Genomic DNA, 27,349 nt, shown 5'->3' on the forward strand with positions numbered 1-27,349 from the left:
CTCACAGGCCCTTTAATCCTAGGTGAACTACTTAAGTCAGATAAATTCAGTGTCCTCATTTGATAGTAATTATCTCATAGAACTATTGAGAGAGAGAGAGAGAGAGAGAGAGAGAGATGTTTATAAAGTGTTCATCACTGTCCTTGGCACTTAATGAGCACTCAACAAACGTTAGCTATTAATTATGTAGCAACTGTTCTACACTGACATGTACTGTGTGGAGGCACTGTGCTCAGGAGTCAATAAATAAGGGGTGACTAAAACAGTCACTGTCCCTGCCTCATACAGCTTACCTTCTAAGGAGGAAAACATATTGAATCAGTGCATGCACAAATAAATACAGTGTAAACTGTGTTAAGTTCAATGATGGGAAAGCAAAGTCTGCTATAAATGAGAGCATTAGGAGGACTGGATTTAGGGATACATCAGAGAAGGCCTTGGGATAATGTCACTGAGACCTCAAGGATGATAGGCCTCAGTGGGGAAGGGCTGCAGGACTACGGTGGGTGTGAAGGCTCTGAGGCTACAGAAAGTTTGTGCTTTCAAGGAAATAGTTGTCATAGAGCTGAACTGTGGGCAACAGGTGTGGCGAGTGATGTGCAACAAGACAACAGATCTGGGTGGAGATCATCAACCTCCTTCCAACCTCTGGGGAGTGTGTGCATAATTAAAATTTTCCTTATCCACTACCCTTCCCCCATACTGAGAATCTATCATTTGATGCAGTAACCATTGCGGTTCTATAATTTCTCACCTTTCTCAACAAAATTTTTCAACTGGGCAGGTGAGGGTGGAGCTAAGTAGAGGGAAGAGGCGCTAAGACTTTGCATTCTAAATGACCCTTAGTTGCCTTCTTTCCTTTACCCTCCATCCATCCCTGTATATATCCCATTTATGAAACTGCTCCCCAAGGTAACCAGCAAGCTTCTAACAGAACCCAACTACTTTCTCAGTCTCTCTTTACATGACACTGCTTGCTGCCATGTTCCCCTTGGGCCTCACACCTTTTCTAGAATGTGGGGTAGTGCTGCTCAAAGTGGCCATTATGGATGGGGTTGGTATGTGACTGTGTGTCACTGTTACTAAAGACATATGTATGGAAACTGAGCAACCATTTAGAAACTGTGTGTGTATGTGCGTATGTATATGTGTATATGTGTGTGTGTGTGGTACTAGGGATTGAACCTAGAGGCATGCTATTTCTGAGGTACATTCTCAGTCTTTTCAATTTTTTTTTTTTTTATTTTGAAACAGGGTCTCACTAAGTTGAGTAGGTTGGCCTTGAACTTGTGCTCCTTCTGTCTCAGTCCCTTAATAGCAGGATCACAGGTGTGTACCACTGTGCCTGGCTTAGTTTAATGTTTTCTATGATCTTTCCACATTTCTAAGAACAAGATGCTAATATAAGAGTTCAGGCATACTTTGCATTTGATTCCTGACATATAAAAGACAAGAACAATCCAAATAGCATTAGAAAATCCACCTTGAACTGGGCATGGTGGCTCATGCCTGTAATCCTGTTATCATGATATGCTGGTAACACGTGTGCAAGCAAAGGGTTTGGGAAGTTAGTTCTTCTAAAGCATTATTTCTATAATCTACACAAATGCCTTCAAGGAATTCTATCTTCACCTTTTGAGGTCCAGGTAGGTGAGTAGCTCCCTGAAGAGGAGAAACATGTTTAAGCCAATCAATCATTCAACCACTTAGCTAATTCTCTAAAAATATTTTTAAATTAGAAAAAAGTTTTAGCATCTTTATTAACTTTGAGAGAAAGGAAATTTCCAAAGGCTAATGAATGATAACCACATTCAAATTGGCTTCTTTTTAGTTTAAACATTTTCAACATTCATTCCCCATGCCACCCACATTTTTAATAAGTTCCTTCTGTGGGTCACAGCATGCTCAAAGCTTGTAAGGCAAAGGTAAGAAATCCCCGCGTGGGGATGCCTGCAGCCTGGGGAGAGTGTAACCTCTCAGCCTGTTGGCCTCCCAGGCCCTCCCATGATCATTTGGTAGTTGATACTCCAGTTTTAGAGGAGCTAGAATGACCTATTTTTTTTTGTTTGTTTGTTTTCTTTTTTGAGATAGGAATTGCTGCGTTGCCCAAGCCAGTCTCTAACTTGCGATCTTCTTGCTTCAGCCTCCCAGGCAGCTGGGATTACAGGTGTGCACTACCACACCCACCTCCAATGAACTCTGCTAAAGGCAGTTATAACCTATGTAATATCCAAATTTCAACAATCAATGACAAATACTGTGATTTTGAGTAGTATTTTGAATGTTACTGATGACTTTTCCATAGTTTTGTAAATGAAATGCTGACTGAAGAACGGGCAAGTACCACAAAATTAAAAGTCCAAAATGGAACTCAGATGGGAATCTGCTTTCGCAGATGAGAACCTCCTCCTCTTCCAGAGCTGCATCTCAGGAAGGCCACCAAAATATTTAGGCCTCAACCTGGAAGGCATAGTATAAACCTCCCTCTCTCTCACCACCCACATCTCAAACATCAACCAGAGTTCTACCTCCAAAGCATCCCTGGAATCCACCCACTTCTCTCAATCCTCACTGCAGTGACATTACAAGGTGACCACAAGCTCTTCCCCCACGTCTAACTTGGCAGCCCCTCGAGTCTCCAAGCTGTAGCCAGGAAGATGTCTTAAAGATATAAATCTAATTCTTTCTACCTCTCTTAAAACCCTTCAGTGATTCCCACTGCCCTTAGGTAACAGGTCCCAATCCTTCCCCTGTCTACAGGGCTCTTCCAAAGCTGGCTCCAGGAGACCTCCAGGCCTCATCTCACACCCTTTAGTTCCTCCAACACACCCAAGGCTTTGTGCTGCAGGGCTTCCAACTATTTGTTCACTCAAACTGCACATCCATCTGTCATAATTCCCGTGGCACCTTAGGCTTCCTCAGAGGCCTGAGGATGGTTATACGTAACTAGTTGTGTACTTCTAACTATTACTAGTCTATAAGTTCCATGAGAACAGGGTCTTCATCTATCTTGTTCATTACCATGTTTCCATGTCTAACACTAAACAGGTTCACAGAAAATATCTGTTAGCTGAATAAGTGAATGAATATTTTAAAAGCTGGCTTTAAGGGCACATTTACCACTTTTAATTTATCCCTACTTTGGGTTTAAAAAAAAAAAGCAGCTATGGTCTTGAGTTAGTCAAATTTTTGGAGCAAACTTCCCTCAGAATTCTTTTTAGTAATGGCTCAAATAAGCTTGGATAGCTTACGGCCTAGCCACCACTTCAAATCATTCTGCTAGGGCAGAACCCACTTTAAGCTGCCAGAATCTCTTTTTTTGCCTATCCATCCCAAGTGGCCATGGGCAGCTCTTCCCCAGGGCCCAGCTGACCTCCCAGAAGGCCATTCATCCCACCAGGTGGTTCCCAGTAGGAGGCTCTTAGTTTACATTCTGTTTCCAGTGTTTCCCTCTACTTATTCCCATTATCATTAAAGTTGAGTTTCTGCTTTTCTCTACCTTGGATCCAAAGTAGAACTGTCATAAGAAAAAACCATCTCTGTCCACCATTGTGTCCACCCTCCAATGAGAAGTACACATGACAACTATTCTTATAATACATAATAGCAATCATGGTCTCTGTTTTCCAATGCAACTACTATTTAAATAAATGATTTTACTAAATCAAGTTTCTCAGCTTTCAGAGTAACTTTTGATTTGAACCTCAAATAAACAATTTGCTCCTTTGAAGATTTTAAACGTTTGGATTTTAGCCATGGTAATTCAGTTATCTCATGGACTGACATCCATGTTGACAGAGACAGGCTCATAATGACAGAGAGAGACTGCAGTGAGGCTGATAAGTTACCTTTAACTGTTAAACCAATGATAGCCGAGCACTGCTGCCCAGCCAGGGAGCTATGGGGAAAACTCGGTCCTACGGAAGGTGAATGATGGGATCAATACTGCAAAATATGACTTGCAGAACACATGACCCAAAAAGTCCATATCCTCAAAAAGTTCTGAAGTCTTACATTAAAGCTCCAAGAAAAGGCTGAATCCATAGCCAAAGCAATCAGTTGATAAGTTGAAATCTTGGCCAATGTAGTTATTTGGTTTCATAAAAATCCAAACATTGTCATATGATCAAATTAAACTAAAATGCAACATTTTAAAATTTAATTTTGTGTGTGTGTTGCTGGGGATTGAACTCACAGCCTTGCACTACTAGGTGGGTATTCTTCACTGAGCCACATCCTCAGATCTTAAGTTGAAATATTTTGAGTACGTAGATGCATGTGAATTCTGGATGTTGCTTATACTTAGAAATCTTTAAATAACTTTTCTTGTTAAATATTGGCCTAAGGCTTTTCTGCCAAAGTTATTAAAGGTATGCCATAAAGCATACATAACCAAGTTAATGTTGCTGTAGGAACCTTTTTTTTTAAATACTTATTTATTTTTTAGTTTTCGGTGGACACAACATCTTTATTTTATTTGTATGTGGTGCTGAGGATCGAACCCAGCGCCTTGCGCATGTCAAGCGAGCGCGCTACCGCTTGAGCCACACCCCCAGCCCATCTGTAGGAACCTTATCTTTGGAATTTCCTGACATTTGAGGATTTCTCATTTTCCATTTTAAGACTGAAAGCATGAATCCTTGCATTTAATTTCCTGAGGCTTTAGAGAAATGAAGAAAGAAGAGCAAAGAAAGGGAGAAAGAGGGAGGGAGAAAGGAAGAAGAGAGAAGAGTAGAAAGAAGGGGAAGAGAAAGAAAAGGCAAAGAAAAACACATTTTCTCAAACTGAGGATCTGAACCCACTAGTCTGGCTCTTGATGAGGTGTACTAATTGGCCAGTGAAAATAAGCTGGATACAATGTCTAAAGCTCACAGCTTAGCTGTGTAACTCTAAACCCTCAGAACCTCAAAATCCTTAATCATTTCTTTCTCCAGCCTTGGCTTGGCTTTCCTGCCACAGAGAAGGCAGCAAATCTGCCAAGTGCATGGTCGAGGCTTTTTTTTTTTAAGAGATAGGACCACAAAAAAGAGCATTCTTTACCCTCCTTTTTTAAAGAATAGAAAATGAACATCTTGACCTAACCACCTCCATTATACTATGTTAAACAAAATGAAAAACCTACAGCCAAAATTCTTAAAACACAGCTGATGCAACCATATTCAAACTGGCCAAGAAAAATTTCATCTTTGGACTGAAACTAAGTAACTTTAGCTGGTTATAAAGAAAATGCTGAAAGACTGAAAACAGCAGATGGTAGCTGAGGGAGAAAAGATAGTGGGAATAACTATTTACCAGGACGATTTGTCTGCCCAAATGAAAGTTTCCAGTTTACCAGAACCAACCTGCCCCTGGGGAGTGAGGCCCCTTGGAGGAACAGCCCCAAAATGCCACAGAAGCACTACATGGGAAGTCACAGACCAGGAGCAAGAAAAGTCAGGACACTATCAAGGAAGCTGGGCTTTGGTGCTGGTTTGGGAAAGGATGTAGAACTGGGAGTTGGAGGGCTGGGGTGTAGCTCAGTCAAGCTTAACACATAGGAGCCCCTGGGTTCAATTTCTATCATCAAACCTAGTTCCCCTCCCGAAAAAAAGAACTGTAGAAGGATTCCAAACATAAAGAAGGAAGCCTCTAAATTCTACATGTCATCAGGGGTAAACCTAAATAGACCCTCTAACTTTATTTGCTCTTAGTTGATTTAAAAATCACCAATTTCAGAGGTCACAAGGTTGGGCAATAAATTATTAGTCTCCCAATAGCTTTTTTTTTCCCCCCCACACTCTGACCTGGGGTTATGATGATAATGGTTGCCAAGGTTACCCTTTAGGAATGAATGTGAAGGCCATTTGCTGAAAACAGTGACTCTTCACTTGGGTCCTCAGAGGTTCCACGGTGACTGGAACAGGATGAAAATGCTTGGCATCTGTCTTCATGTTGCACATCTCCGTTGCTCCCCTAACCTTTGGGTCAGATTCTATTCAGTTCTGCATATGGACATGTGACCATCTGAGACATGTTTTATCCAGAGCTATAATGTAGGGTTAACTTGACCTAGACTTGCCCAGTCTCTCTCTTAACCTACTTCAAGGCTGACAACTCTTACCAGTCACCATGACTGGAAATGCCAGACCATGAAATGAGTAAAGAGATGGCACCTGAGTTCCTGAAGATCTCCAGCTATTCTGAGAAAAGACAAGAATTTTCCTCACCTTTATTAGCCTGTCCCTCTCCCTCATTTTTCCTATACTATAACCGCCCACCCCTTGAAGAGAAGAAACTGATTTGTGAGCAAAGCTCCCTCTTCATTCTTTGGCCACTGAATCAACCTTTCTTTTTCCCCAACACTCATCTCTTGGACATTGGATATTTCATGGGATGAGTTTCTAAGTACAGACCTAACATACACTGGTACCAAAGCCTGATAAAGGTAGTACAATAAAGGCCTTTATTGACCAGTCTCCAATATGGAATACTAGTACAAAAACCTTAGAATATCACCAAATGGGCAGGGTACAGTGGCACATTTCAAGGCCAACCTGGGAAACTTAGCAAGACTGTCTCAAAATAAAATTTTAAAAAGGGCTGGGATGTAGCTCAGTGACAGAGCAATTCCCTAGAATATGCAGGGGCCTGGGTTCCAACCTGGTACCAAAAAATAAAAAAATAAAAATAAAAATAAATAAAAGGTATTTCTTTAAAGTGTCTTTTAAAAATATAATATACATTATAAATAGTTTCCAGGCCCTCTAATGAGAAAAAAATTTCATTAATAATTGCAAGAAAAAGATAAAACATTTATGAATAAACTCAGCAAATGCACAGAACTGCAATTAAATACAAGCATATTTTTTGTGTGAAATTTGATAGTGATATAGAGAATATTTTGATAAATACATGCAAGAATTGTCAAGACATTTTTGAAAAATAATAAGGAAATAAATAGATTTATAATTATTAAAAAAACCCTATGAAGTGGATACTATAATTATCACCATTTTACAGATGAGCAAAATGAGACCAATGCAAATTTAGTGGTTTGTACAGTGCCACCCAGCTAATAAGTAGCACAACTAGTAAGTACTCTGGTTTTAGAGTCCTCTCTAATACTATATGCTGCATAATACAGTATTATACGCCACCTGGGAACAACCTAAGTGTCCATCATTAGGGGAATGGATAAATAAAATAAGTTTATCAACATGCTAGAAAGAATGTGGTAGTTAAAAAAAGGAAGGTAGTGCTGGATGTGGTGGCACATGCCTGTAATCCCAGTAACTTAGGAGGCTGAGAAAGGGTCACAAGTTTGAGGCCAGCTTCAGCAAGACCCTGTCTCAAAATTATACATAAAAAAGTCTGGGGATGTAGCTCAGTGGTAAAGCACCTCCGGGTTCAATCCCTGGTACACCTCCCACCCCCCAAAACAGAAAGGTGGTAACACTGAAAGAGCTCAATGATACACTAAATAAAAAATGATATATAGGGGCTCCGGTTATGGCTCAGTGGTAGAGCGCTTGTCTAGCATGTGTGAGGCCCTGGGTTCGATCCTCAGCACCAAATAAAAATCATTTTTTTTAATTTATAAAAATAAATAAATAAAAAATAAAGGTATTGTTCCAACTACAACTAAAAAATAAATATAAATATTTTTAAAAATGGTATATGCAGCATGATTTCATTTTTAAAAGGAAATAATTTATGTAAATATATAAAATTTTAGAATATGAAATTATTCTTCCTTGGAAGAGAACATAAGAAGTTATATTATTTGAAGGTAAGAGACTCCTACCTGACAGACCACATTGAGTGGGGGAGTGACATGATCTATATATATTTTTTGGAAGACTCCTCTGACTGCTGAGGGAGGAATATCCTGGGGGTGGGCAGTGGATCCAAAGTTATTAAAGGGGTAGCAATGGAGGAGATGTAGTCAGATGCAAGTTAAAGTTCTAAAACCAGAACTGAAGGACTTGTTGATGAATTAGATAGGGTGTGTGAAAGAAAAGATCAAAGAAGACTCCTGGCTCTTTGGTCTAAGAATTAAATGAAAGGTAATGCCATTTAACAAGATGACGATTAGTTTGGGAGGTGGTCTGAATTGGAATATAGGATGGGACATGTTAAATCCCAACTATCACACAACCAAATGTAGACCCAAGCATAAGATGACTACACAAACCTGAAGCTGAGAGGAGTCAGGGCTTGAGATCTAAATTTGGGAATCGTAAGCATGTAATTGACATTAAAGTGATGGAATTGGATGAGATCACTTAAAGTGTGGAGGGAGATGAAGGAGAGAAGTCTGATCCTAGTGTGCTCCTGGTTTGGAGTGTGGGGGCTTAAGAGAAGGAGTGCTATCCTGACTTGTAGAAGGAGAGAAGCCAGAGAAGAGGACTTCCCGGTCAGCAGGGAAGTGGCTGACTCAGAAGCCAAGTGAAGACAGTGATTCAAGATGGCGCAAGTCCTCAAATACCAAGAGGGGTCAATTAAGAAAAGATCAGAGAATTCGCAAATTGGACTTACCAAGATGGAAGTTGCCAGTGGCCTTGGGCAAGAACAGCTTCAGGATGAAGTGCCAAAGCCCAAGAGGAGCGGGTGAGGAAAAGGCAGAAGGCAAAGAAGCAAGGACAGTAAGTACAGATAACTGTTTTGAGAAGTTCTGCTCTAAACCTGATTTCTAGGTTAGTGGGTATCAAATCAATTAGAAATGGACCCAAAATTATGTTTCAAAGCAGGAAAAAAATTGTTTCCAAAGAACAGATTTTACTTTTAAGCATCAACATCCTTTATTATTTAACGTCATTTTCATATTATCATATGATGCATCTGTATATATAAATGAGGAAAATAAGGCTTCAAGAAGTAACTTGTTCAAGGTTACAAAGGTAAACAAGAAGCCAAAGTAGCCCCAGACAATGTGCTTCCCAAGCCCACTCCAAGAAGAAACATGAAAGAGAGCTGGAAGATCCAAGTAGATACCAGGTACTACCAGTTAGAAGACTGCAAATTTCTAACAAATTCTTCACTTAACTCTTAGTCACTGACCAATTATAAGACTTTATCACATTTGAAAGGTAATTTTTAAAAGTAAATACTCTTTTTTTTAGGAGAGAGAAGAAATAGAATATGCATGGTAACCACATTTCCAGGTAAATCACCAAACTACCTTATGCTATAAACAGTCTCCAATAACTCCAAGTGAGATCCCTCAACTTAATGTGACAAATAATTAGGCTGAGAACAGGCAGCTGGGATGGGATCTAAGCTACAGCACAGTCACAAAAAGGGGCACCAGCCAGACAGCACCTACCTGTGGTCAGCACTGGGTCTCTGCCTTCCGGTCCAGAGCCTTCTGTTCACAGAGGCAGGAGGCGGGGACGAGGGCAGCGGTGGGGGAGGCAGGGAAGGCAGGGGTGGCAGGTTTCTTTTCTCTTTCCTGAAGCCAACGCCTGGGTTCCCATCCTTGTCTCCCTCTCCGGCATGTTTGAATGTTCTCCGGGGTTTGGGCAGGGGGTTGATGAAGGGCTTTGTAGAGGACCCCTCTGTAGCCTCAGAGGTGGGCTCCCTGCCCTCTAGATCCAAGTGGTGGCCCCTGTGGCCAGCTTCTACGCCACTCCGGTGGTTCTCAGGAGGCTGGGGCTCCTCCTCTGCCTTGTGAGGCAGGCAGTGTGGGGAATAGCATGTCCCCGGCAACTGGGGATCCAAGCCCGCTGACCCGTCCTTCAATGCCTGCTCCAGTTTCTTGACCTGCTTCAGCACCGAGAGGTGGTCATTCTGGAAGTGTGGCTTCCAGAGCCTCGGCTCCCGGCCTCTGTTCCCACAGGCCTCTGGTTCCCCTTTGAGATGGCCAAGGTCTGGCCTCCTCTCTATGTCCGGACCCCCAACGTTCACTGCCCCTCTCCACCTCTCACTCTCCAGGCTCTCTGTTTCGGGCCTCATTCCATTCTTACCCTCTGCGACCCGAGTTCTCATGACCTCGCTGCTACCTCTCTCCAACATGCAGGATGGCCCGTAATCCTCTTGCTCATCCACTGGCCTGCTGGGTGCTGCAGTGGGCAACTCCTTTTTGCCTTCCCACTCAGATATCTTGTCCTTTATGCTAAAAGCCTTGTGCTGGGCTCCAGCTCGGGTGCAAGGGCGCAGGTTCTGGATACCACCTAGCTGCTTCCTCCCAGCCCTGCTGGCTTCGTTGGGGCCAAGGTCTACAGCTGGGCCACTGATGATCATGTTTGAGCTGAACATGTCCATTCTTGCCTCCAGCATGAGGTTATTTAGGCTTTCCAGGGGGTTCCTTCTGAAGGGAGACTCTCGATCAGTCTTGGGGGAAGGAATGTAGGACTGAAAGAGTTGCCTTAGAGGGGCTTCCCCAATCGTTGGACCTTCCACCTTGACCCTGAGTCAGAAAGACAAACACGGGGTGAGGGATTCTTAATTGTGCCTGGCTGATCATGGAGAGTGACTAGAACTTAGTTACATGCTAGTTTTAAACCATAAACGTTGAGGTCATCATTTAAAAAAAATTACTTTCATGTTCTCTTGGGCAGACAGCATGGTGGAATAAAAGGCAACAATTGGGTTCTGGAGTCGGACAGACTTGGATTTGAATCTTAATTCAACCACTAACCATGGGCAACTTAAATTTAAGTCTGCTAAACTTCAGTTTCCTCACCTGTAAAATGGAGACTATAATAACATGCATCTAATGATGTGGCTATAAACATTTAATGAGCCAGTCCACATAAAGTATCTATCGTGTTATGAGTATACAATAAATGGTGGGGCTGTTATTTTTTTTCCCTGACAAATAACAAGTAACTCTTTCTTTCTCTTTCTCTCTCCCTCCTTAATTCCCTCCCTCCCTCCTTTTCTTCCTTCCTTCTTTCCTTTCTCTTTCATTTACTTATTTTGTGATGTTGACGACTGAATCCAGGGTCTCACACAAACCAGGCAAGTGCTCTACCGCTGAGCCACTCCTAGCCCCTACAGTAATTTCATGAGGAAAAGATTATATAGTTCAAGTTTTCCTTGCTTTTTTTTAAAAATTTTTTTTTAGTTGTTGATAGACATTTTAAAAATTTATTTATTTTTAATGTGGTGCTGAGGATCAAACCCAGTGCCTTGCACATGCTAGGCAAGCGCTCTACCACTGAGCCCCAGCCCATCCTTGCTTTCTTTCTTTTTTAAAAAAAATTTATTTATTTTTAGTTTTCGGCGGACACCATATCTTTGTTTGTATGTGATGCTGAGGATCGAACTCTGCCGCACACATGCCAGGCGAGCCACATCCCCAGCCCCATCCTTGCTTTCTTATTCTTATTTTTTACAATGACTATTTAAAAACTGAAAGAGGCCAGGTATAGTGGTGCACACCTTGTGATCACAGCACCACAGGAGTGTAAGGCAGGAGGATCACAAGTTCAAGGCCAGCCATAGCAACTTAGCAAGACCCTCAGCAACTTAGGGACCCACCTCTCCACCCCCTCACCCCCATCTCAAAATATAAAATAAAAGGACTGCCAGGCATGGTGGCACATGCCTGTAATACCAGTGGCTCGGGAGGCTGAGGCAGGAGGATAGCAAGTTCAAAGCCGGCCTCGGCAAAAGGCAAGGTGCTAAGAAACTCAGTGACCCTGTCTCTAAATAAAATATAAAACAAGGCTAGGGATGTGGCTCAGTGGTTGAGCGCGCCTGAGTTCAATCGATACCCCAAAAAATAGAAATAAAAATAAAATGACTGGGGATATGGCTCAGTGGTTAAATGCCCCTGTTCCATTCCCAAGTACCCAAAAATTGAACAATAAGTCACAAAGCTTTGCTAATTCTGGGCTTGATACTATCCTGAGTTGAGTGGGTAAAGCCATGATGAGTTGGGTGTACTTGGAATGAGCCTCCTATGGACTGTGAGCCCTACTGGGGTGAACTTTCACCAAGGGCAGTGAAAATGCTTTGTTGTTTAGGCCTATTTTTGCTACTGCTGCTCCCCTGGTACCTAAAACAACACTGGCACAGCAGGTAGCCAATAAATATCTGCTACATAAACGAATGTCTGCATAAATAGGCAGATCTGAATTTTACACATGGCCTAGAAATGCACTGTCCAGTATACTCGCCACTAGCCACATGTGGATATTTAAACTTAAATCCAATTAAATTAAATTCTGTCCCTTAGTTGCATCAGCCACAAGTCAAGTACTCTCAGTAGCCCAGTGTAGCTAATGGCTCTGTAGTGGGCAGAGCAGAAGAATGAACATCTCCACAGTGGCAGACATTGACTATCCCCTAGTCATACACGTGGGGATATAAACCTCCAAGTGTGATCTGAGGAGATTAGATAATGCCATGAAGATGCTAGAAAATACTTTGAAAGAAAAACATTTTTAAGCTCATCTCAGAATATATGTGTTTTGAAATACAAAACATTCTTCCACCAGCAAAGGTTACAAAACCAAACACAGTGATCTTAGAGGTGCTGAAATTAGTGAACATTCATGGACCAGCCTCATGGGCACATTTTCTAAATATTCATAAATCTGACTGTATAGGGATCCTGAGACTCCATGAAGGTTCACAGTAAGGGATGAATAATCAGCAGTTTCATGCATGCTGTTACTATAACTGTTCATTCCAAAGACTAACAGTTGTTCATGTAAAAACTTGTCCCTCAATGGAGACACTGGCATACAAATTATGCTGGTGTTCTTGGTTACACAGCATAAATTAGAAACTTGTGAAAATGCAAACACATTTTCCATGGATATGAAAGCAGAATTCCTTATTTAAATAAACAATTAGTATTCATAACAGAGTGCTTACAAAAGAGAAAAACATTTTAAATTGTTCTGTCAACACTAATGACATTAACATGAATTCAGATTTTAGAATCACAATCAGACCATTGCTATTTTACTGAGGGCTCAAAAGGCAGAATCCCTGCTCTTATGATGCCAGAAGCAAGATGTAATGAGAGGACAGACACACAAAAACACAATTAGGGTTAGTGCATGCTTGGCAACAAGTGATGATAGAATATATAACCATCATGTGCTACTGAGCAATACTGAACAGTAGATAAATACATGGGTTTTACAGTCAGTAGAATTTAGGTTTCAGTCTTGCTCCATTTTTTTTTTTTTTTTTTTATATTCTTAAAATAGAGTTCTGCAGGGCATAGTGGTACAAGCCTGTAATCCTAGCACCTTGGGAGGCAGGAGGATTAAAAGTTCAAAACCTTGGGCTGGGGTTGTAGCTCAGGGGTAATATGCTTGCCTAGCACATGTGAGCACTGGGTTCAATCCTCAGCACCACATAAAAATAAATAAATAAAGGAAAGGTAATGTGTACATCTACAACTAGAAAACATTTTTTAAAATTATAAAAAAGAAAAAAAAAGAAAGAAAAGTTCAAAGACTGCCCCAGCAACCTAACGAGACCCTAAGCAACTTAGTGAAACCCTGTCTCAAAATAAAATATAAAAAGGACCAGGGATGTGGCTCAGTGGTTAAGTGCCCCTGGGTTCAACCCCCAGAGTACCAAAAAAAAAAAAAAAAAAAAGAATCCTATCTCCTTTCTCTAGATTGGAACTTTCTGACTGCAGAGGCCAAACTGATCTTGTTTACTGTTCCTGGTACATAGCAGGCAATCAGTAAATATGTATTCAGTCAATGAATGAATAAATGAATGGCTAAGTTAATATACACAATGTTCCCAGAGTACAGCAGACATTATAAATCTTGATATCAATAGGGGCAACTGTGTCATTATAATCATTCCATTTGTTATATAAGATCCCAAACACCCGGAGTGACTTGACAGTCACTGAGGCCCTAGCTGGACTCTGAGAAGGAACACAGCATGGTTTGTCAGAAGCGCTCTTTGATTTTATTAAGCTCAAGCAAAGCAGGCAAAGGTGGTGAAACCATTTCAAGTATCCCTAAAGACAGTGCCTTTTTCATGTGGTTGTTACACTCAAGAGTTTCTAGAGTTCCTGTTTTCAGGATTCTGCCATCCCAAAATGAGCTTGGGTCTGTGGTGCAAGCTGTGACCAGCTCAGTGATTGCCAAATGCTTTGCAGAACGTGCCAGAGTATCAGAGAAAAAAGCTCTGGGAGTAGGAAACCAATATGCTGATATAAGATGGGGAAGACACAGCTGCAAAGATTTAGGGTTCAAAGATAAGTGAAATACTTCCACATCCTAGTACTCAGAAAAATAACCCCTGGCCTGAAGTGCATAATGGTGTCATGTTCTGAAGTCACCACAACATACCGGGCACCAGTCAGACTTCTCTTGACCACTTGGCTTGGGTCTGAGTCTTATTTATTTATTTGTATGTGGTGCTGAGAATCGAACCCAGTGCCTCATGCATGCTAGGCAAGCGCTCTACCCTTGAGCCATAATCCCAGCCCCTGGTCTGAGTCTTGAGTGCAGTGCAGGGAGATGATTTATGGGAGGCTCACCTGGAGTGACTTGTCAGTCACTGAGGCCCTAGCTGGACTCTGAGAAGGAACACAGCATGGTTTGTCAGAAGCGCTCTTTGGATTTAACTGAACCTACTCAGCTCAAGGAAGCGGTGTCAGTGAGGAGGAAAGGTGGTGGAAAAAGGAAGGAGACCAAGAGCAAGCTCTCAGTTGGGGGTGTGTGAGATGGTGGTTCTTACTTGTCAGCCAATCTGTAGCTCAGGTTTGCAGTCTGGCTCTGGCTGCCCTTGGCTGGCCTGCACACTGTCATCATGTCAGCAATGAGAGGAACTCCAGGTGGTCTGGGGGAACAGGGATGCACACTCAGTGAGCCCTGCCAGCCAGGCCACCCTCCCAGGGAAGCAGATCTCTGGCCCACATTCCACACTATTTATCCCTGACAGATTCCACCCAGGAGTGGGGACAAGAGGAATGTGCCGTTCAAAATTCCCACCCCAGGAGAAACAATGTTGAGACTACCCAGTCTCAGATCCCCTACCAACCTCCTTATATGCATCTTTTAGCCAATGTAATCAACAAATTTAGGAAAACATATAGTAGCCTCCCCATATCCAAGGGGGATATGTTCCAAAACCCCCAGTTGATGCCTAAAACTACAGTTACTATGGAACCCTATGTAAACAGTTTTTTCTTTTACCTACATACCTATGATAAAGTTTAATTTAAAATTAGGCACAGTGAGATATTACAAATAATAACTAATAATAAAAGAGAACAATATGTTGTAATAAAATTTATATGAATATCATCTCTCTCTCAAAATATCTCACTGCACTTACTAGATTTTGGGACCATGGTTGACCAGGTGGGTGACTAAAACCATGGAAAGTAAAACCTGTGGGATGACTGGAACCTTAGAAAGCCAAATTTAAATATAACACAACTGGGTGCTAAGAACCACTGTGATGAGCTAACAGTCCCCAAAGAAGAGTATAAATAAAGCCCACACCAAAATGGAAATCTCTCCACTGGGCTACTCTACTCTTCTGGCCTGATGGTTCATGTAAACCCACACACGCCTTGTCCATGGAGTCCCACCAGGAGAGTGTCTCCCAGCTGTCTCAACCAAGGAGGAGAAACCCCTGGTCACTAGTCATCTGTCTTGTCCAAGGAAAACTAGGAGGTCATCTTAGCAATCCTAAAAATAAAAAAAAAGATCAAGTGGAAGCCAAAGAAGAGGTGTCTTACACTAAATAAACTCAAGTAACTGACTTGCTGATTTCTACAGCAAGTCTCTTGACTCCAACACAGGTAGACATTACTCCGGTAGAGGTGGCGAGAAAGATGACATCCACCAGAGAAAGGCAGTAAGATGAGTTATGAGTTTCTGGAAAGCACAAACACCTCAGAGCCAGTCTCTCCTGATGGACAGGAGCTACCTTCTTGACTACAGTCCAAGGAGCACTGAGAGACTGGGGATTCATGTTCCTTTTCCAGGGAACTTCCAGGGAATCCCTCTCCCAACTTCTTCTAAAGTTTCCAAGACTTCTATCCTCTCCCATGCTGGCATACATGTCAGGTGACAAGGTAGCTGCCCAATGTTCTGGCCTGGCCACCTCTGCCTCCAAGAAATCAAAGGGCGGAGCTTTAAGACCTGCACATAACTCTTGGGAAGGTCAGAGAGGAAAAGACAAAGAAATAAGTGAACATGGGCTGTACACTAGAAAACAGGAGGCAGGGAGCCCTGAGCTGAACAACTAGGACTGGGACAGTCAGCTTTACCAAATTGGATGGGTTTGGAGAGGGGATGAAGCTATGGCCTGCCCATGAGTTCAGATGTCCCCTTACTCAGAAACTCTGGAGCACCGTACATTCTGGAATACATCTGTGTTGTAACTAAGCCCAGTTCTTGGAAGAAGCCAGGCTCTCGGGCTCACCCATCCTATGATGCAGGAGAGCCCTGAAAGGCCTTTCAGGGACAGGAAGGAACTCACTGTCCCTCTCATAATGCTTGGCACAGATGAGACTTCTGGAGCCTCCCAATGTAGTGGGCCCACAGACAGTGCCCTTCTGTCCTCTTCTGGCAGAGGGCCACATGGGACAGCAAGGGAGCAGCCACTCTACACCCCTGCTCCTTGCTCTCCATGGGCTGCACTCTGGCTCCACACAGACCAAGTTCTGTTCCATGTGAGTGAGGACTTTCCACCTACCCTCTTCCTTCAAGCTGACACCCTCATCACCAGCACCATGACTAGGGCCAGGCTATGTGTAAGCGCTCTGGGAACTCAAAGATGAGTAAGGCTGAGCCTCTGTTCTCTGGGAGAGTACCAGGACTGTGCTTGGGTCACCATCAGGCTGTAACCAGGTTCTCATCTCCCTCCAAGGGAACAGTTTCCCTACTCATCTCAGGAAGCAGAGCTTTTCCAAAAGAAAAGCCCACTGTCTAATGCACAGAGAACCACATATGAACTTCAAGATTAAGACCACAAGAAGCACTTAACCGCCAAACACATGGTGCTGAATGAACTAGCTTCCCATCGGGTAGTAATAACTTCTAGTACTAAAACCACAGGCTCCTGACAAACAACTGATGCTATTTTCTGAGAGCAAGTTCAAGTGGATTTCAGAGGCTGGAAGTCAGGAGGGCACAGAAGCCCTCGCACACTCAGCAATCAGTATACCAACACCTATGAATCCAGAGCTATGGAAGAAGCTGCTTCCATTAAAATTTGACTTTTCCTTTTTTGCCTCTGATGATTGACAATCATTAATTAGGTGACAAACCTAGCCTAATTTGCTGAGAGTACTCTGTGACTTCAACTACTGCCACAAACATTACTATCATTTATAGTCTAGATGATGGAGCCATTTCTCAAAGTAGGGTCCACTAGGGATCTGTTCCGTTAACCTGGAAACCCTGGCAGACATGAAAATTCTTAGGCACTTCTTTTATGTACCAAAACGAATTGTCTGGAGGCTGGTCTGGAATCTTAAATATGGTAAATCAAAAGTCTTAGCCAGGCGCAGTGACACAGGCCTGTAATCCCAGAGATTCAGAAGGCAGGAGGGTTACAAATTCAAGACCAGCCTCAGCAACTTAGGAAGACCCTGCCTCAAAGTAGAAAAAGAAAAATAGTCGGGCATGGTGGCGCCCACCTGTAATCCCAGTGGCTCAGGAGGCTGAGGAAGGAAGATCGTGAGTTCAAAGCCAGCCTCAGCAACAGTGAGGCGCTGAGCAACTCGGTAAGACCCTGTCTCTAAATTAAAAAAATACAAGGGGCTGGGGTTGTGGCTCAGTGGTAGAGCGCTTGCCTTGAATGTGTGAGGCACTGGGTTCGATTCTCAGTACCACAAATAAATAAAAAATAAAGGCCCATCAACAACTAAAATGAATAAAATAAGTAATTTAAAAAAAAAATAGGGCTGGGGATGTGGCTCAGTGGCCCAGTGCCCTGAATTCAATCTCTGGCACCGCCTCCACCCAAAAATAAATAAATAAATAAAATAAAAAAGGGCTGGAGATACGTCTCAGTGGTAAAGCACCTTTGGGTTCAATTCCCAGTTCAAAAAAAAAAAATGTTTTAGAAGATGTTTGCACTACCCAGCATTCTTTATTTATTCCTAGACAATCTGGCTTTGTGATTCAGAATGCTTACCAAGGGGGAGAATGAATGAATGAATGAATGGTAATCACATATTTTCCCACTCAATCGATTTCTATAAAAACAGAACTTCCTGTTAACCAGATGGGCTTAATTATTACTAATAATTTTAATTAGACTTAAAATGTTACAGAAAACTTTGAAGTTAGAGGATGGGTATATAAGAGCTCATATATTTTTGTATGTTTGAACATTTCTTTAAAACTGTCTTAAAAACTGGAGAAAAATATGCTAAATATCTTAAAAATTCTAACATTTATAGCCTATTTATTAGTCAAGTCCTAATCTAATCCTATATCTTCTTGCTAAAGTAAAATCTTTACTTTAGCAAAGTAAAGATTTTACTTTAGCAAGTACTGTAAAATCTGTAAAATCTTTTCTTGACTCAAAGGTTCTTTTTGGGCCTTGACATCACATTTATTAGAGGGCTTAGGTAAGGTTTAGAAGCCGGGGGAGAGCCTTCCCCTAATTACCTTTAACACTGATGGAGAAAAAGAGGGAGATGGAAATCTCATATGAAATGCTTCTGTCCCGGGTTCAAAAGCTCATGGAAAACTTAATTGCTACAGACTGGCACTGTTAGATTTAAAGAGGAAAAAAATTACTATTTTACAGTTCCTTAAAGTGTTACCCACTTGGCTTAAAGTTCCAGTCTGATCTCTCAATATGCAATTTTCTTTCTTTCCTTATTTATTTATTTCAGTTCTCGGCGGACACAACATCTCTGTTTGTACGTGGTGCTGAGGATGGAACCCGGGCCGCACGCATGCCAGGCGAGCGCGCTACCGCTTGAGCCACATCCCCAGCCCCGCTTTCCTTTTTTTTTTTTTAATATTTATTTTTTAGTTGTAGTTGGACACAATACCTTTATTTTTTTAATGTGGTGCTGAGAGGATCGATCCCAGGGCCTCGCATATGCTAAGTGAGCATTCTACCTCTGAGCCATAACCCTAGCCCTTTCTAAAAGTGACTTCAAGTACTAAAGTGTCAAATACTTCTCTGAAATAGGTGAAGTTTTGTTTTGAATTTTTGTACCAGGGATTGAACTCAGGGCACTTAATCACTGGACCACATCCCCAGACCTTTTTAAATTTTGAGACAGGGTCTCACTAAGTAGATTCAGGGCCTCATTAAATTGTTGAGGCTGGCCTCAAATTTGCAACTCTCCTGCCTCAGCCTCCTGAGTCGCTGGGATTACAGGTGTCCAATGATGAAGATTTTTGAACAGATATAAAGAGCTTCCCTACATATAGCAAGTGACTGATACTAGATCTTTTCCTGAGAGCAGTTCTCACCAAGGGGCTGCAGACCCGCAAGTATCTGAAGGAGAGAAAATCAAGCAGCATCTGGGGAAGGGTGCTGCCCCAGCCTGCTTGCCTGCCTGCCACTTTTCTCCACTGCCATTGGAGGAATCCAGCATAGACACTGTGGAAACAGCAGGTTGTTGAAGCCAACGTGGCCTACAGTGCAAGCAGACCAGAGGGGTGGCTACTCTAGGTCCAAAGCTTAGCCTCGCCCAGTGAGTCTACTTACAATACAGCATTGTTCATATTTATTCTGGCTTTAATTATTCATTATGAATTAAATAGGATGCCTCTAAGATCACACCAACAGTAAGAACATTCTCTGATGGGGTTTAATGGTGACTACCATAAAGGAGTTCATGTATGCTGTACACGGTTTACAGAAGTTTTGCTGTTCAAGTCACCTACAAAAAGAAGTTTGGACATCACTGGACTAGAGACTAGAAAAAGTAAATCTGGACATGTTTAAGCCACAGGGGAAGAAAATAACGAGAAAAATTTTCCAAATCCTAAAACAAAAAGTGATTTAAATAAAAAATGAAATGAGGAAATGTTGACCAATTGACCAATGGATAAACAATAGTGATCTATCCACACAATGGAATCAGCCCTGAAAACAGACAGAAGTACTATTTCACACAACAATACAGAGGAACCATACGAAGCCAAGGTAGCAGACACAAAAGACCATGCTATGGTTCCACTTCTATGAAATGTCCAGAGGCAAACTCAGAGACAGAAGGTAGTGAGGTTTCCAGGGGAAAGGGAGGCAGAGAGACCTTGAATGCTAACAGGTAAGGGTTGCTTTGGAGGATGCTCAAGTTAGATACTGTTGACAGTTGCACAATACAGTAAATACACTACAAACCACTGGACTTCTACACTTTAAAATGGAGAATTTTAGCTGTAATCCCAGCGGCTCTGGAGGCTAAGGCAGGAGGATGGCGAGTTCAAAGCCAGCCTCAGCAAAAGTAAGACGCTAAGCAACTCAGTGAGACCCTGTCTCTAAAAAAAAATACAAAATATGGCTGGGGATATGGCTCAGTGATCCGGTCCCCCTGAATTCAATCCCTGGTACCAAAAAAAAAAAAAAAAAAGAATTTTATGTGCATTATATCTCAATTAAAATTTTAACTTTATTCAATAGAAAAAAAAAGAAATCTGGGCAGGGGAGAGGTGGAGTGAGGAGTAAAATACATGCAATTAAAAATTTCTAGTGCCCTTTCCTGCTGGAATTTTGGTTTATTAGTTCTGAAGCATAATGTACATTAAGGGTAACTTGATTAAAAAATATAGTTGCTGGGGATGTAGCTCAGTGGTAGAGCAACTGCCTAGCATGTGTGAAATCCTCAATACTCCCAAGACACACACACATACACACACACATACACACACACACACTTATTTATTTTTTAGTTCATAAAAGATTATACACCAATAAAATAAGTTTGAAATAGTTTTTGCATTACAAATAAAGCTAAAAGGGTGTTCAGCTTTAAACAGTCTAATATCTGTTTTCCCAGCTTATGAAAATAAGGCAAAAAATAGAGAAGACACTATAACGATTACAAAACACAATTGTCTTCTGAATTGAGCAGTTTTCTTAGCAAACATACCCAAAAGCTATTTGTATCCCCCAAAATAAATTGGGGCTGAGGTTGTGGCTCAGTGATAGAGCATTCACCTAGCATGTGCGAGGCCCTGGGTTCAATCCTCAGCACCATATATAAATAGAGGTATTGTGTGCAACCACAACTAAAAAATAAATATTTTTTAAAAAAATAAGTTGAGCCAGGTGCAGTGGTGCACACCTGTAGTCCCAGTAGCTCAGGAGGCTGAGGCAGGAGGATGTCAAGTACAAAGCCAGGCAACTTGTTGAGGCCCTAAGCAACTTGATGAGACCCTGTCTCAAAAAAGGGCTGAGAATGTGGCTCAGTGGTGAAGTGCCGCTGGGTTCAATCCCCAGCACACACACACACACACAATAAATAAATAAATAAATAATTGAGAAAAAGAAGCACAAAAACTTGTAGCCACATAGTAAGATTGCCACTACATCTAACGGCACAGTGAAGTTCACTGCTGAACCTCTTGATGCTTTATTTTCTTTCTTTCCTTCTTCCCCCCCTCCCTTTTTTTCATACTAGGGATTGAACCCAGGAGTGCTTAACCACCGAGTCACATCCTCAGCCCTTTTTTATATTTCATTTAGAGACAGGGCCTCGCTGAGTTATTTAGAGCCTCGCTAAATTGCTGAGGCTGGATTTGAACTCTCGATCCTCCTGCCTCACACCCCTGAGTAGCTAGGATTACAGGCATGTACCTCTGTGACTGTTTTTTTTTCATAATCTTCCTTCAACAAAAAGATTTGAAAAAAAATTAGCATGGGTTACAGTTTATTTATTTATTCATTCGTTTATTTGTATTTTCAAGAACAAACCAATATTTTCACATCTGGAATAAGACAGAGAACTCTGAAACAGGTGAGGAATCTGTGGTTGTGAGATGCCACATGACACCTGGTGGACATGCAGGCAGCTCTCTGTATCTGAAGTAAACACATCTGCAGTTCTAACCAACCATGGATCAAAATATTTGGGGGAAAACTGCATTTGTACTGAACATGTACAGAATTTTTTCTTATTACTATTCTCTAAAAAATACAGCATAACACCTATTTACATGTTCCTTGTATTGTATTAGTTATTATGAGTAATCTAGAGATGACTTAAAGCTTATGGGTGTACATAGGTTATATCATGCACTATGCCATTTAGTAAGAGGATTTCAGCATCCTTGGATTTTGGTATCCCAGTAGGGTCCTGGAATCAATCCCCTTGGATACTAAGGATTGTATTTTAAGAAGGAAAAAAAAAGAAAGACAGAAAAAGAAAAGTACTAGGAGTGCATGCCTGTAATCCCAGCTACTCAGTGGTCTGAGTCAGGAGGATGGATAGTTCCAGGGCAGCCTGGAAACATACCAAGACTCTATCCCAAAAATAAAGTAAAATGGACTGTAACTCAGTGATAGAGCACTTGCCTAGTGTGCACCAGGCCCTGGGATCAATCACCAATTAAAAAAAAACAAAACGCAAACCAAACCAAAAACAAAACAACAACAACAAAAACTCAGCAGGGAGGGGCTGAGATTATAACTCAGCAAAAGAGTGCTTGCCTTGCACATGTGAGGCACTGGGTTTGATCCTCAGCACCACATAAAAATAAATAAATAAAGATATTGTGTCCATCTTATCTTTTATTTGTTTATTTATTTTAGTTTTCGGCGGACACAACATCTTTTGTTTGTATGTGGTGCTGAGGATCAAACCCGGGCCGCACGCATGCCAGGCGAGCGCGCTACCGCTTGAGCCACATCCCCAGCCCCTTGTGTCCATCTTAAAAAAAAAAAAAAAAAAAAAAACTCAGCAGAGACAACTTCTGAAAGTGAGGAATCATGGCCCCATCCTAGACAAAGTGAATCAAGTCACCAAAGTAGGACCCAGGAATCTGCATTCCGAAGTTCTCCAGGGAATTCAAAGGCATAGGAGTTGTTGGCATAGAGCTGAACCACGAGGTTTATTTTCATGTCATTTAAAATATCAACCAGCATAGAAATATTTGATTTTGCCCGCTCTTTTGTAAAGTTGTATTTCACTCTAGCATCCAATTCTTCCTATTTCAGAGTATCCCAGGAAGCTGATGCAGATGTTATCAGCACAAAGCAAGTTGGTCTTCTTCCTTGAACCAGGATACAGATACTCCTAGATGCTATTCCACTGATTCTTTCTGCTATAGTTTGGATCTTAAGTGTCCCCAAAAGGCCGATGTGTTAAAAGTTTGATTCCCAGCTTGGTATTATTGAGAGGTGGTAGAACCTAGGGCTGGGATTGTAGCTCAATGGTAGAGCACTTGCCTAGCAAGTGTGAGGCACTGGGTTCGATCCTCAGCACCAAATAAAAATAAATAAAGTCATTCATTGTGTCCATCTACAACTAAAGAAAAATATTTTTGAAAAGAGGTGGGGCCTAGTGGGAGGTCTTTAGGTCATTGGGGGTGTGCTTTTGAAGAGGATAATGGGACCCTGGCCCACTCCTTGCTCTCTTTGACTTCCAATGACCATGAGGTGAGTGATTTTCCTATACCATATGTTCCTGTCATGATGTGCTACCTGACCAAAAACAACAGAACCAATCAATCATGGACTATAACCACTAAAGTCTATTCTGGCTCCAAAGTAAACCTTTTTTCTTTATAAGATGATTATCACTTCCCTACACTGGCTTTAATATCAAGGCTCCTTTGCATTCTAAAAGAGGCCTCAAGATCAAGAACACAATCTGAGTAATGTCAAGACTTCCTTTGGTAGTGAATATTTGGCAACTTTTAACCACCTGGTCAGTATTTTCCTGACCCGCACCTGTCAGTCTGACAAATGAAGCCCCTGGGACCTGTAGCCAGAGCAGTCTAAGAATACAAACTGGACCACACTTGGTGATGTCCTGAGGCCAGAGGCAGCTAAAGAGGTCTTGTTCTCACTTTTGTAAACCCAGAAAGAATTTTCTCACATCTGTAGAACATCCTTATATATAGATGAATTTGGCCACCTTGGTAGCTAGAAACACATTTTCTACTTGACAACATTTGCAAATCCTGTTTTCCCCCTTGATCATTGGCAATGTGGAAATACTTCCATATGTTGCCTTTGGGTTTACCATTCTATAGAGGGTAAAGACAGAGTATGTATAATATATGGCTTTCTTGCAAGTGTACACTACTATAGTGTGGAAGGCTTAGGGAGTTGGTCAGTCCTCCCCAGTTAATGCTGGTGTTATTTCTCTGATAGAGGTTACAAAAGGCCAGGTGTGGTAGCCCACACCCGTAATCCCAGCAATTGGGGAGGCTAAGGCAGGAAGATCACAAATTTGAGGCCAGCTTCAGCCATTTTGTAAGAATCTGTCTCAAAATAAAAAATAAAAAGAACTGTGGCTATAGCTCAGTAGTTAAGTGCCCTGGGTTCAATCCCCTGTACCAAAAAAAAAAAGGTTACAAAGTTATGAAATATGCTAATGCTGCCAAAATATGGCTAAATAGTCTGAATTCAGATAAATCATTTTTCTTTTTTTACACTGTGGATTGAACCCAGGGCCTCATGCACGTCAAGCATATGCTCTATCATTGAGCTACACTCCCAGCCCCTACATATTTTATTTATTTATTTGTTTGTTTGTTTGTTTATTTATTTTTGGTACCAGGGATTGAATTTAGGTACACTTAATCACCAAGCCACATTCCTGTAATCCCAGTGAATTGAGAGGTTAAGACATGAGGATTGCAAGTTCAAAGCCAACATCAGTAACTTAACAAGACCCTGAGCAATTTAGTGAGACTGTCTCAAAATAAAAACTAAAAAAGGGCTGAGGTACTGGGCATGATGGTGCATGCCTATAATCCCAGCAATTCGGGAAGCTAAGACTGGAGGATCACAAGTTCAAAGCCAACCTCAGCAACTTAGCGAGGTCCTCTCTCAAAATAAAAAATAATAATAAAAAAAGGGCTGGGGATGAAGCTCATTGGTTAAGTGCTTCTGAGTTCAATTCCCAGTAACCCCGCCCCCCCCCCCCCCCGAAAAAAAAAAAAAGTAGATTGGTGATTGCTGAGTTCAGGAATGGGGGTGGAAGAATGGGGAGTGCTTGCTCATCAGTATGGAGTTTCTTCCTGAGGTGATGAAAATGCCCTAAAATCTGTTGAGGGCTAGGGATACAACACAATGGTAGAGCTCTTATCTAGCACATACAAGGACCTGGGTTCAGTCTCCAGCACTGCCTAAAAAGAAAGAATTTTAAAAATACAGTGGATTGTGATGGTGGTTACACAACTCCATGAATATTATAAACCATTAAACTATACTTTGTGTGTGTATACGCGTGCGCGCATGTGGTGCTGAAGACTGAACCCAGAGCTTCATACATGCTCAGCAAGCCCTCTAACCTGTGGCACCCTCAGCAAGGCCCCCAGTTGCCACCACAGCTGCAAGGCACTCAGCTCTCTGAGTTCTTTGCTCCACAACTATTTTGCTTTGCCACAGTACTTCCTGAAAGGAGGAACAGGTAAAGTTTATTCTCATGACCTCTTCTCCATTAGTGACCACCAACACTTAGATCCTGGTCCACAGTAATCATTTTCCAGTATTGCTATATCAATGGGTCCAAAATTGAGATTATACAGGGATCGACAGCTAACAGGGAAAGAGTTATCTAATTCATACCTCCAACTAATAGTTGTGTCTACTTTGCACAGGGAAAGGAGCAAAGCCTAGGAGAAATGCAAAATAGATTTATTTGTCCTTCCAAGAGTTTTCATTCTCAAACACAAGATGCACATGAATGTCTATAATACAAAACACAATATGATAAGTAGAACAGGTGAAGGTGAGGGCCTTTTGTGGAAGAGCAGCCCCTGAGTTGGGCTGGAGGATGGACCAAGTCTCCTTTGGGCTGTATGGGTAAATAGCACAAATGTCTGCATAATCTCAGGATGATCAGCACTTAAGGAAGCATGAAAAGCAACAATGATCCTGCCTAACCGCAGATTCTGTCTACCTGATTTGTGGGCTTTCTTTGTAGGGTCAATCAACATGTGAGCCAAGGCAGGATCTATGAACATAACTTGTGTAGACTTTCTGAAAGCTTTTGTCAAGATGATATCAGAAGCATAATGACCTTAACCATTTTTATTCCGAAATAATTTCAAGCTTACAGAACAGTTGCAAGAAGAGTACAGAAAACTTTCATATGCCCTTTATCCAAATCTATTAAAGACTATTTTGCTGGGTAGAGGTGCTCCCCTGTAATCCTAGCTTCTTAGGAGGCTGAGGCAAGAGGATCACAAGTTTGATGAGCTGTCTCAAAATAAAAAATTAAAACAGGGTGTAATTCAGTGGTAAGCACTGATTTTTATGTCTAGTACTGCCAAAACAAAACAGTCTTACATGATTTTTTGGAGGTTCAGGAAAAATGAGAGCTATCCAGTCCCTAGAAGCTTCCAGTGAGCATGAATAAAAAAGAAAACAGAATGTAATGGGGGTGGGGCATGGGAAAAATGGAGGAACTGTGATTAGGCAAAGGGGAGGGAGCATGGGGGCAGGAAAGGTGGTGGCATGAGATAGACATCATTACCCTAGGTACATGTATGACTGCACATAGGTGTGACACTACAATGTGAAATGAAAAGTTGTGCTGCAATTGTGTACAATGAATCAAAATGCATTCTGCTGTCATATATACCTAATTAGAAATAATTAACTAATTAAAAAATTTTTAAAAAGAAAACAGAATGTAACAAAATCAGTTTACCAAAGTAAGCCCATCCAGGTCCAAGAGACAACTCAACCCTTATTCTACCCCTGCCATCCATCAGGCCCCTCCAGGTGGACACTGAATACCTTAGGACAAGATTACCAAACATGCAAAAAGAGCTAGAAAAACATTAAAACAAACAGAGATGGGAGGAAGTTGTGGGGAAGACTTTCCAACCTCATATGAAACACACTATAAAGCTTCTATAATTAAAACAGTGTGGGATAGCCACAAGAATAAACAGACCAGTGGTACAGAACAAAAAGTCAAGACATACAGAACTTATTATGTATGACAAAGGTAACATCTTAAATCACTAGGGAAAAGATGGACCTTCCTTCTTCTTATTTTTTTTTTGGCAGTTTGGGGGACTGAACCCAGGATCTCACACATGCTAGGAAAGCACTCTACCACTGAGTTACACCTTCAGATCTGGACTTTTTAATAAATGGTGCTGAAATAACTGAAGAGCCCAAATGAATAGCATCCATTTACGATCACCCTTGAAAATCTGGATGTGCCTGAAGACCTTGTGAACTTCTGAGATGGGCCTAGCTCTTCCTCAGAGCAAGAAAGCCAGCTGCAGGCAAGAACTAGATTCACAAATGGGCTACAGTC

General features: G+C 41.6%; 1 protein-coding gene across 11 annotated transcripts in view; it reads right to left on the reverse strand.

Moving 5' to 3' along the window:
• Dennd2a (DENN domain containing 2A) overlaps window positions 1-27,349 on the reverse strand; it is a 105,045-nt gene that overhangs the window by 48,513 nt on the left and 29,183 nt on the right. For 8 of the 11 annotated variants that reach the window (XM_046434050.2, XM_046434048.2, XM_046434047.2 and 5 more), the window contains exons 2-3: window positions 14,650-14,751; window positions 9,305-10,387 (exon numbers count right to left, since the gene is read on the reverse strand). The exons of 1 other annotated variant lie outside the window; for it this stretch is intronic. In XM_046434050.2, coding sequence (XP_046290006.1) covers window positions 9,305-10,387; window positions 14,650-14,723 — 1,157 coding nt within the window. In that variant the 5' untranslated portion in view covers window positions 14,724-14,751. The remainder of the gene's footprint in view (window positions 1-9,304; window positions 10,388-14,649; window positions 14,752-27,349) is intronic. 2 more of the 11 variants (XM_046434052.2, XM_058575767.1) reach the window with 1 other exon arrangement.

Source organism: Marmota monax, unplaced genomic scaffold (assembly GCF_021218885.2).
Source record: "Marmota monax isolate L192 unplaced genomic scaffold, Marmota_monax_Labrador192_F-V1.1 WCK01_AAM20220418_F8-fsc00122, whole genome shotgun sequence".
In the NCBI taxonomy this organism is placed as follows: Eukaryota; Metazoa; Chordata; class Mammalia; order Rodentia; family Sciuridae; genus Marmota; species Marmota monax.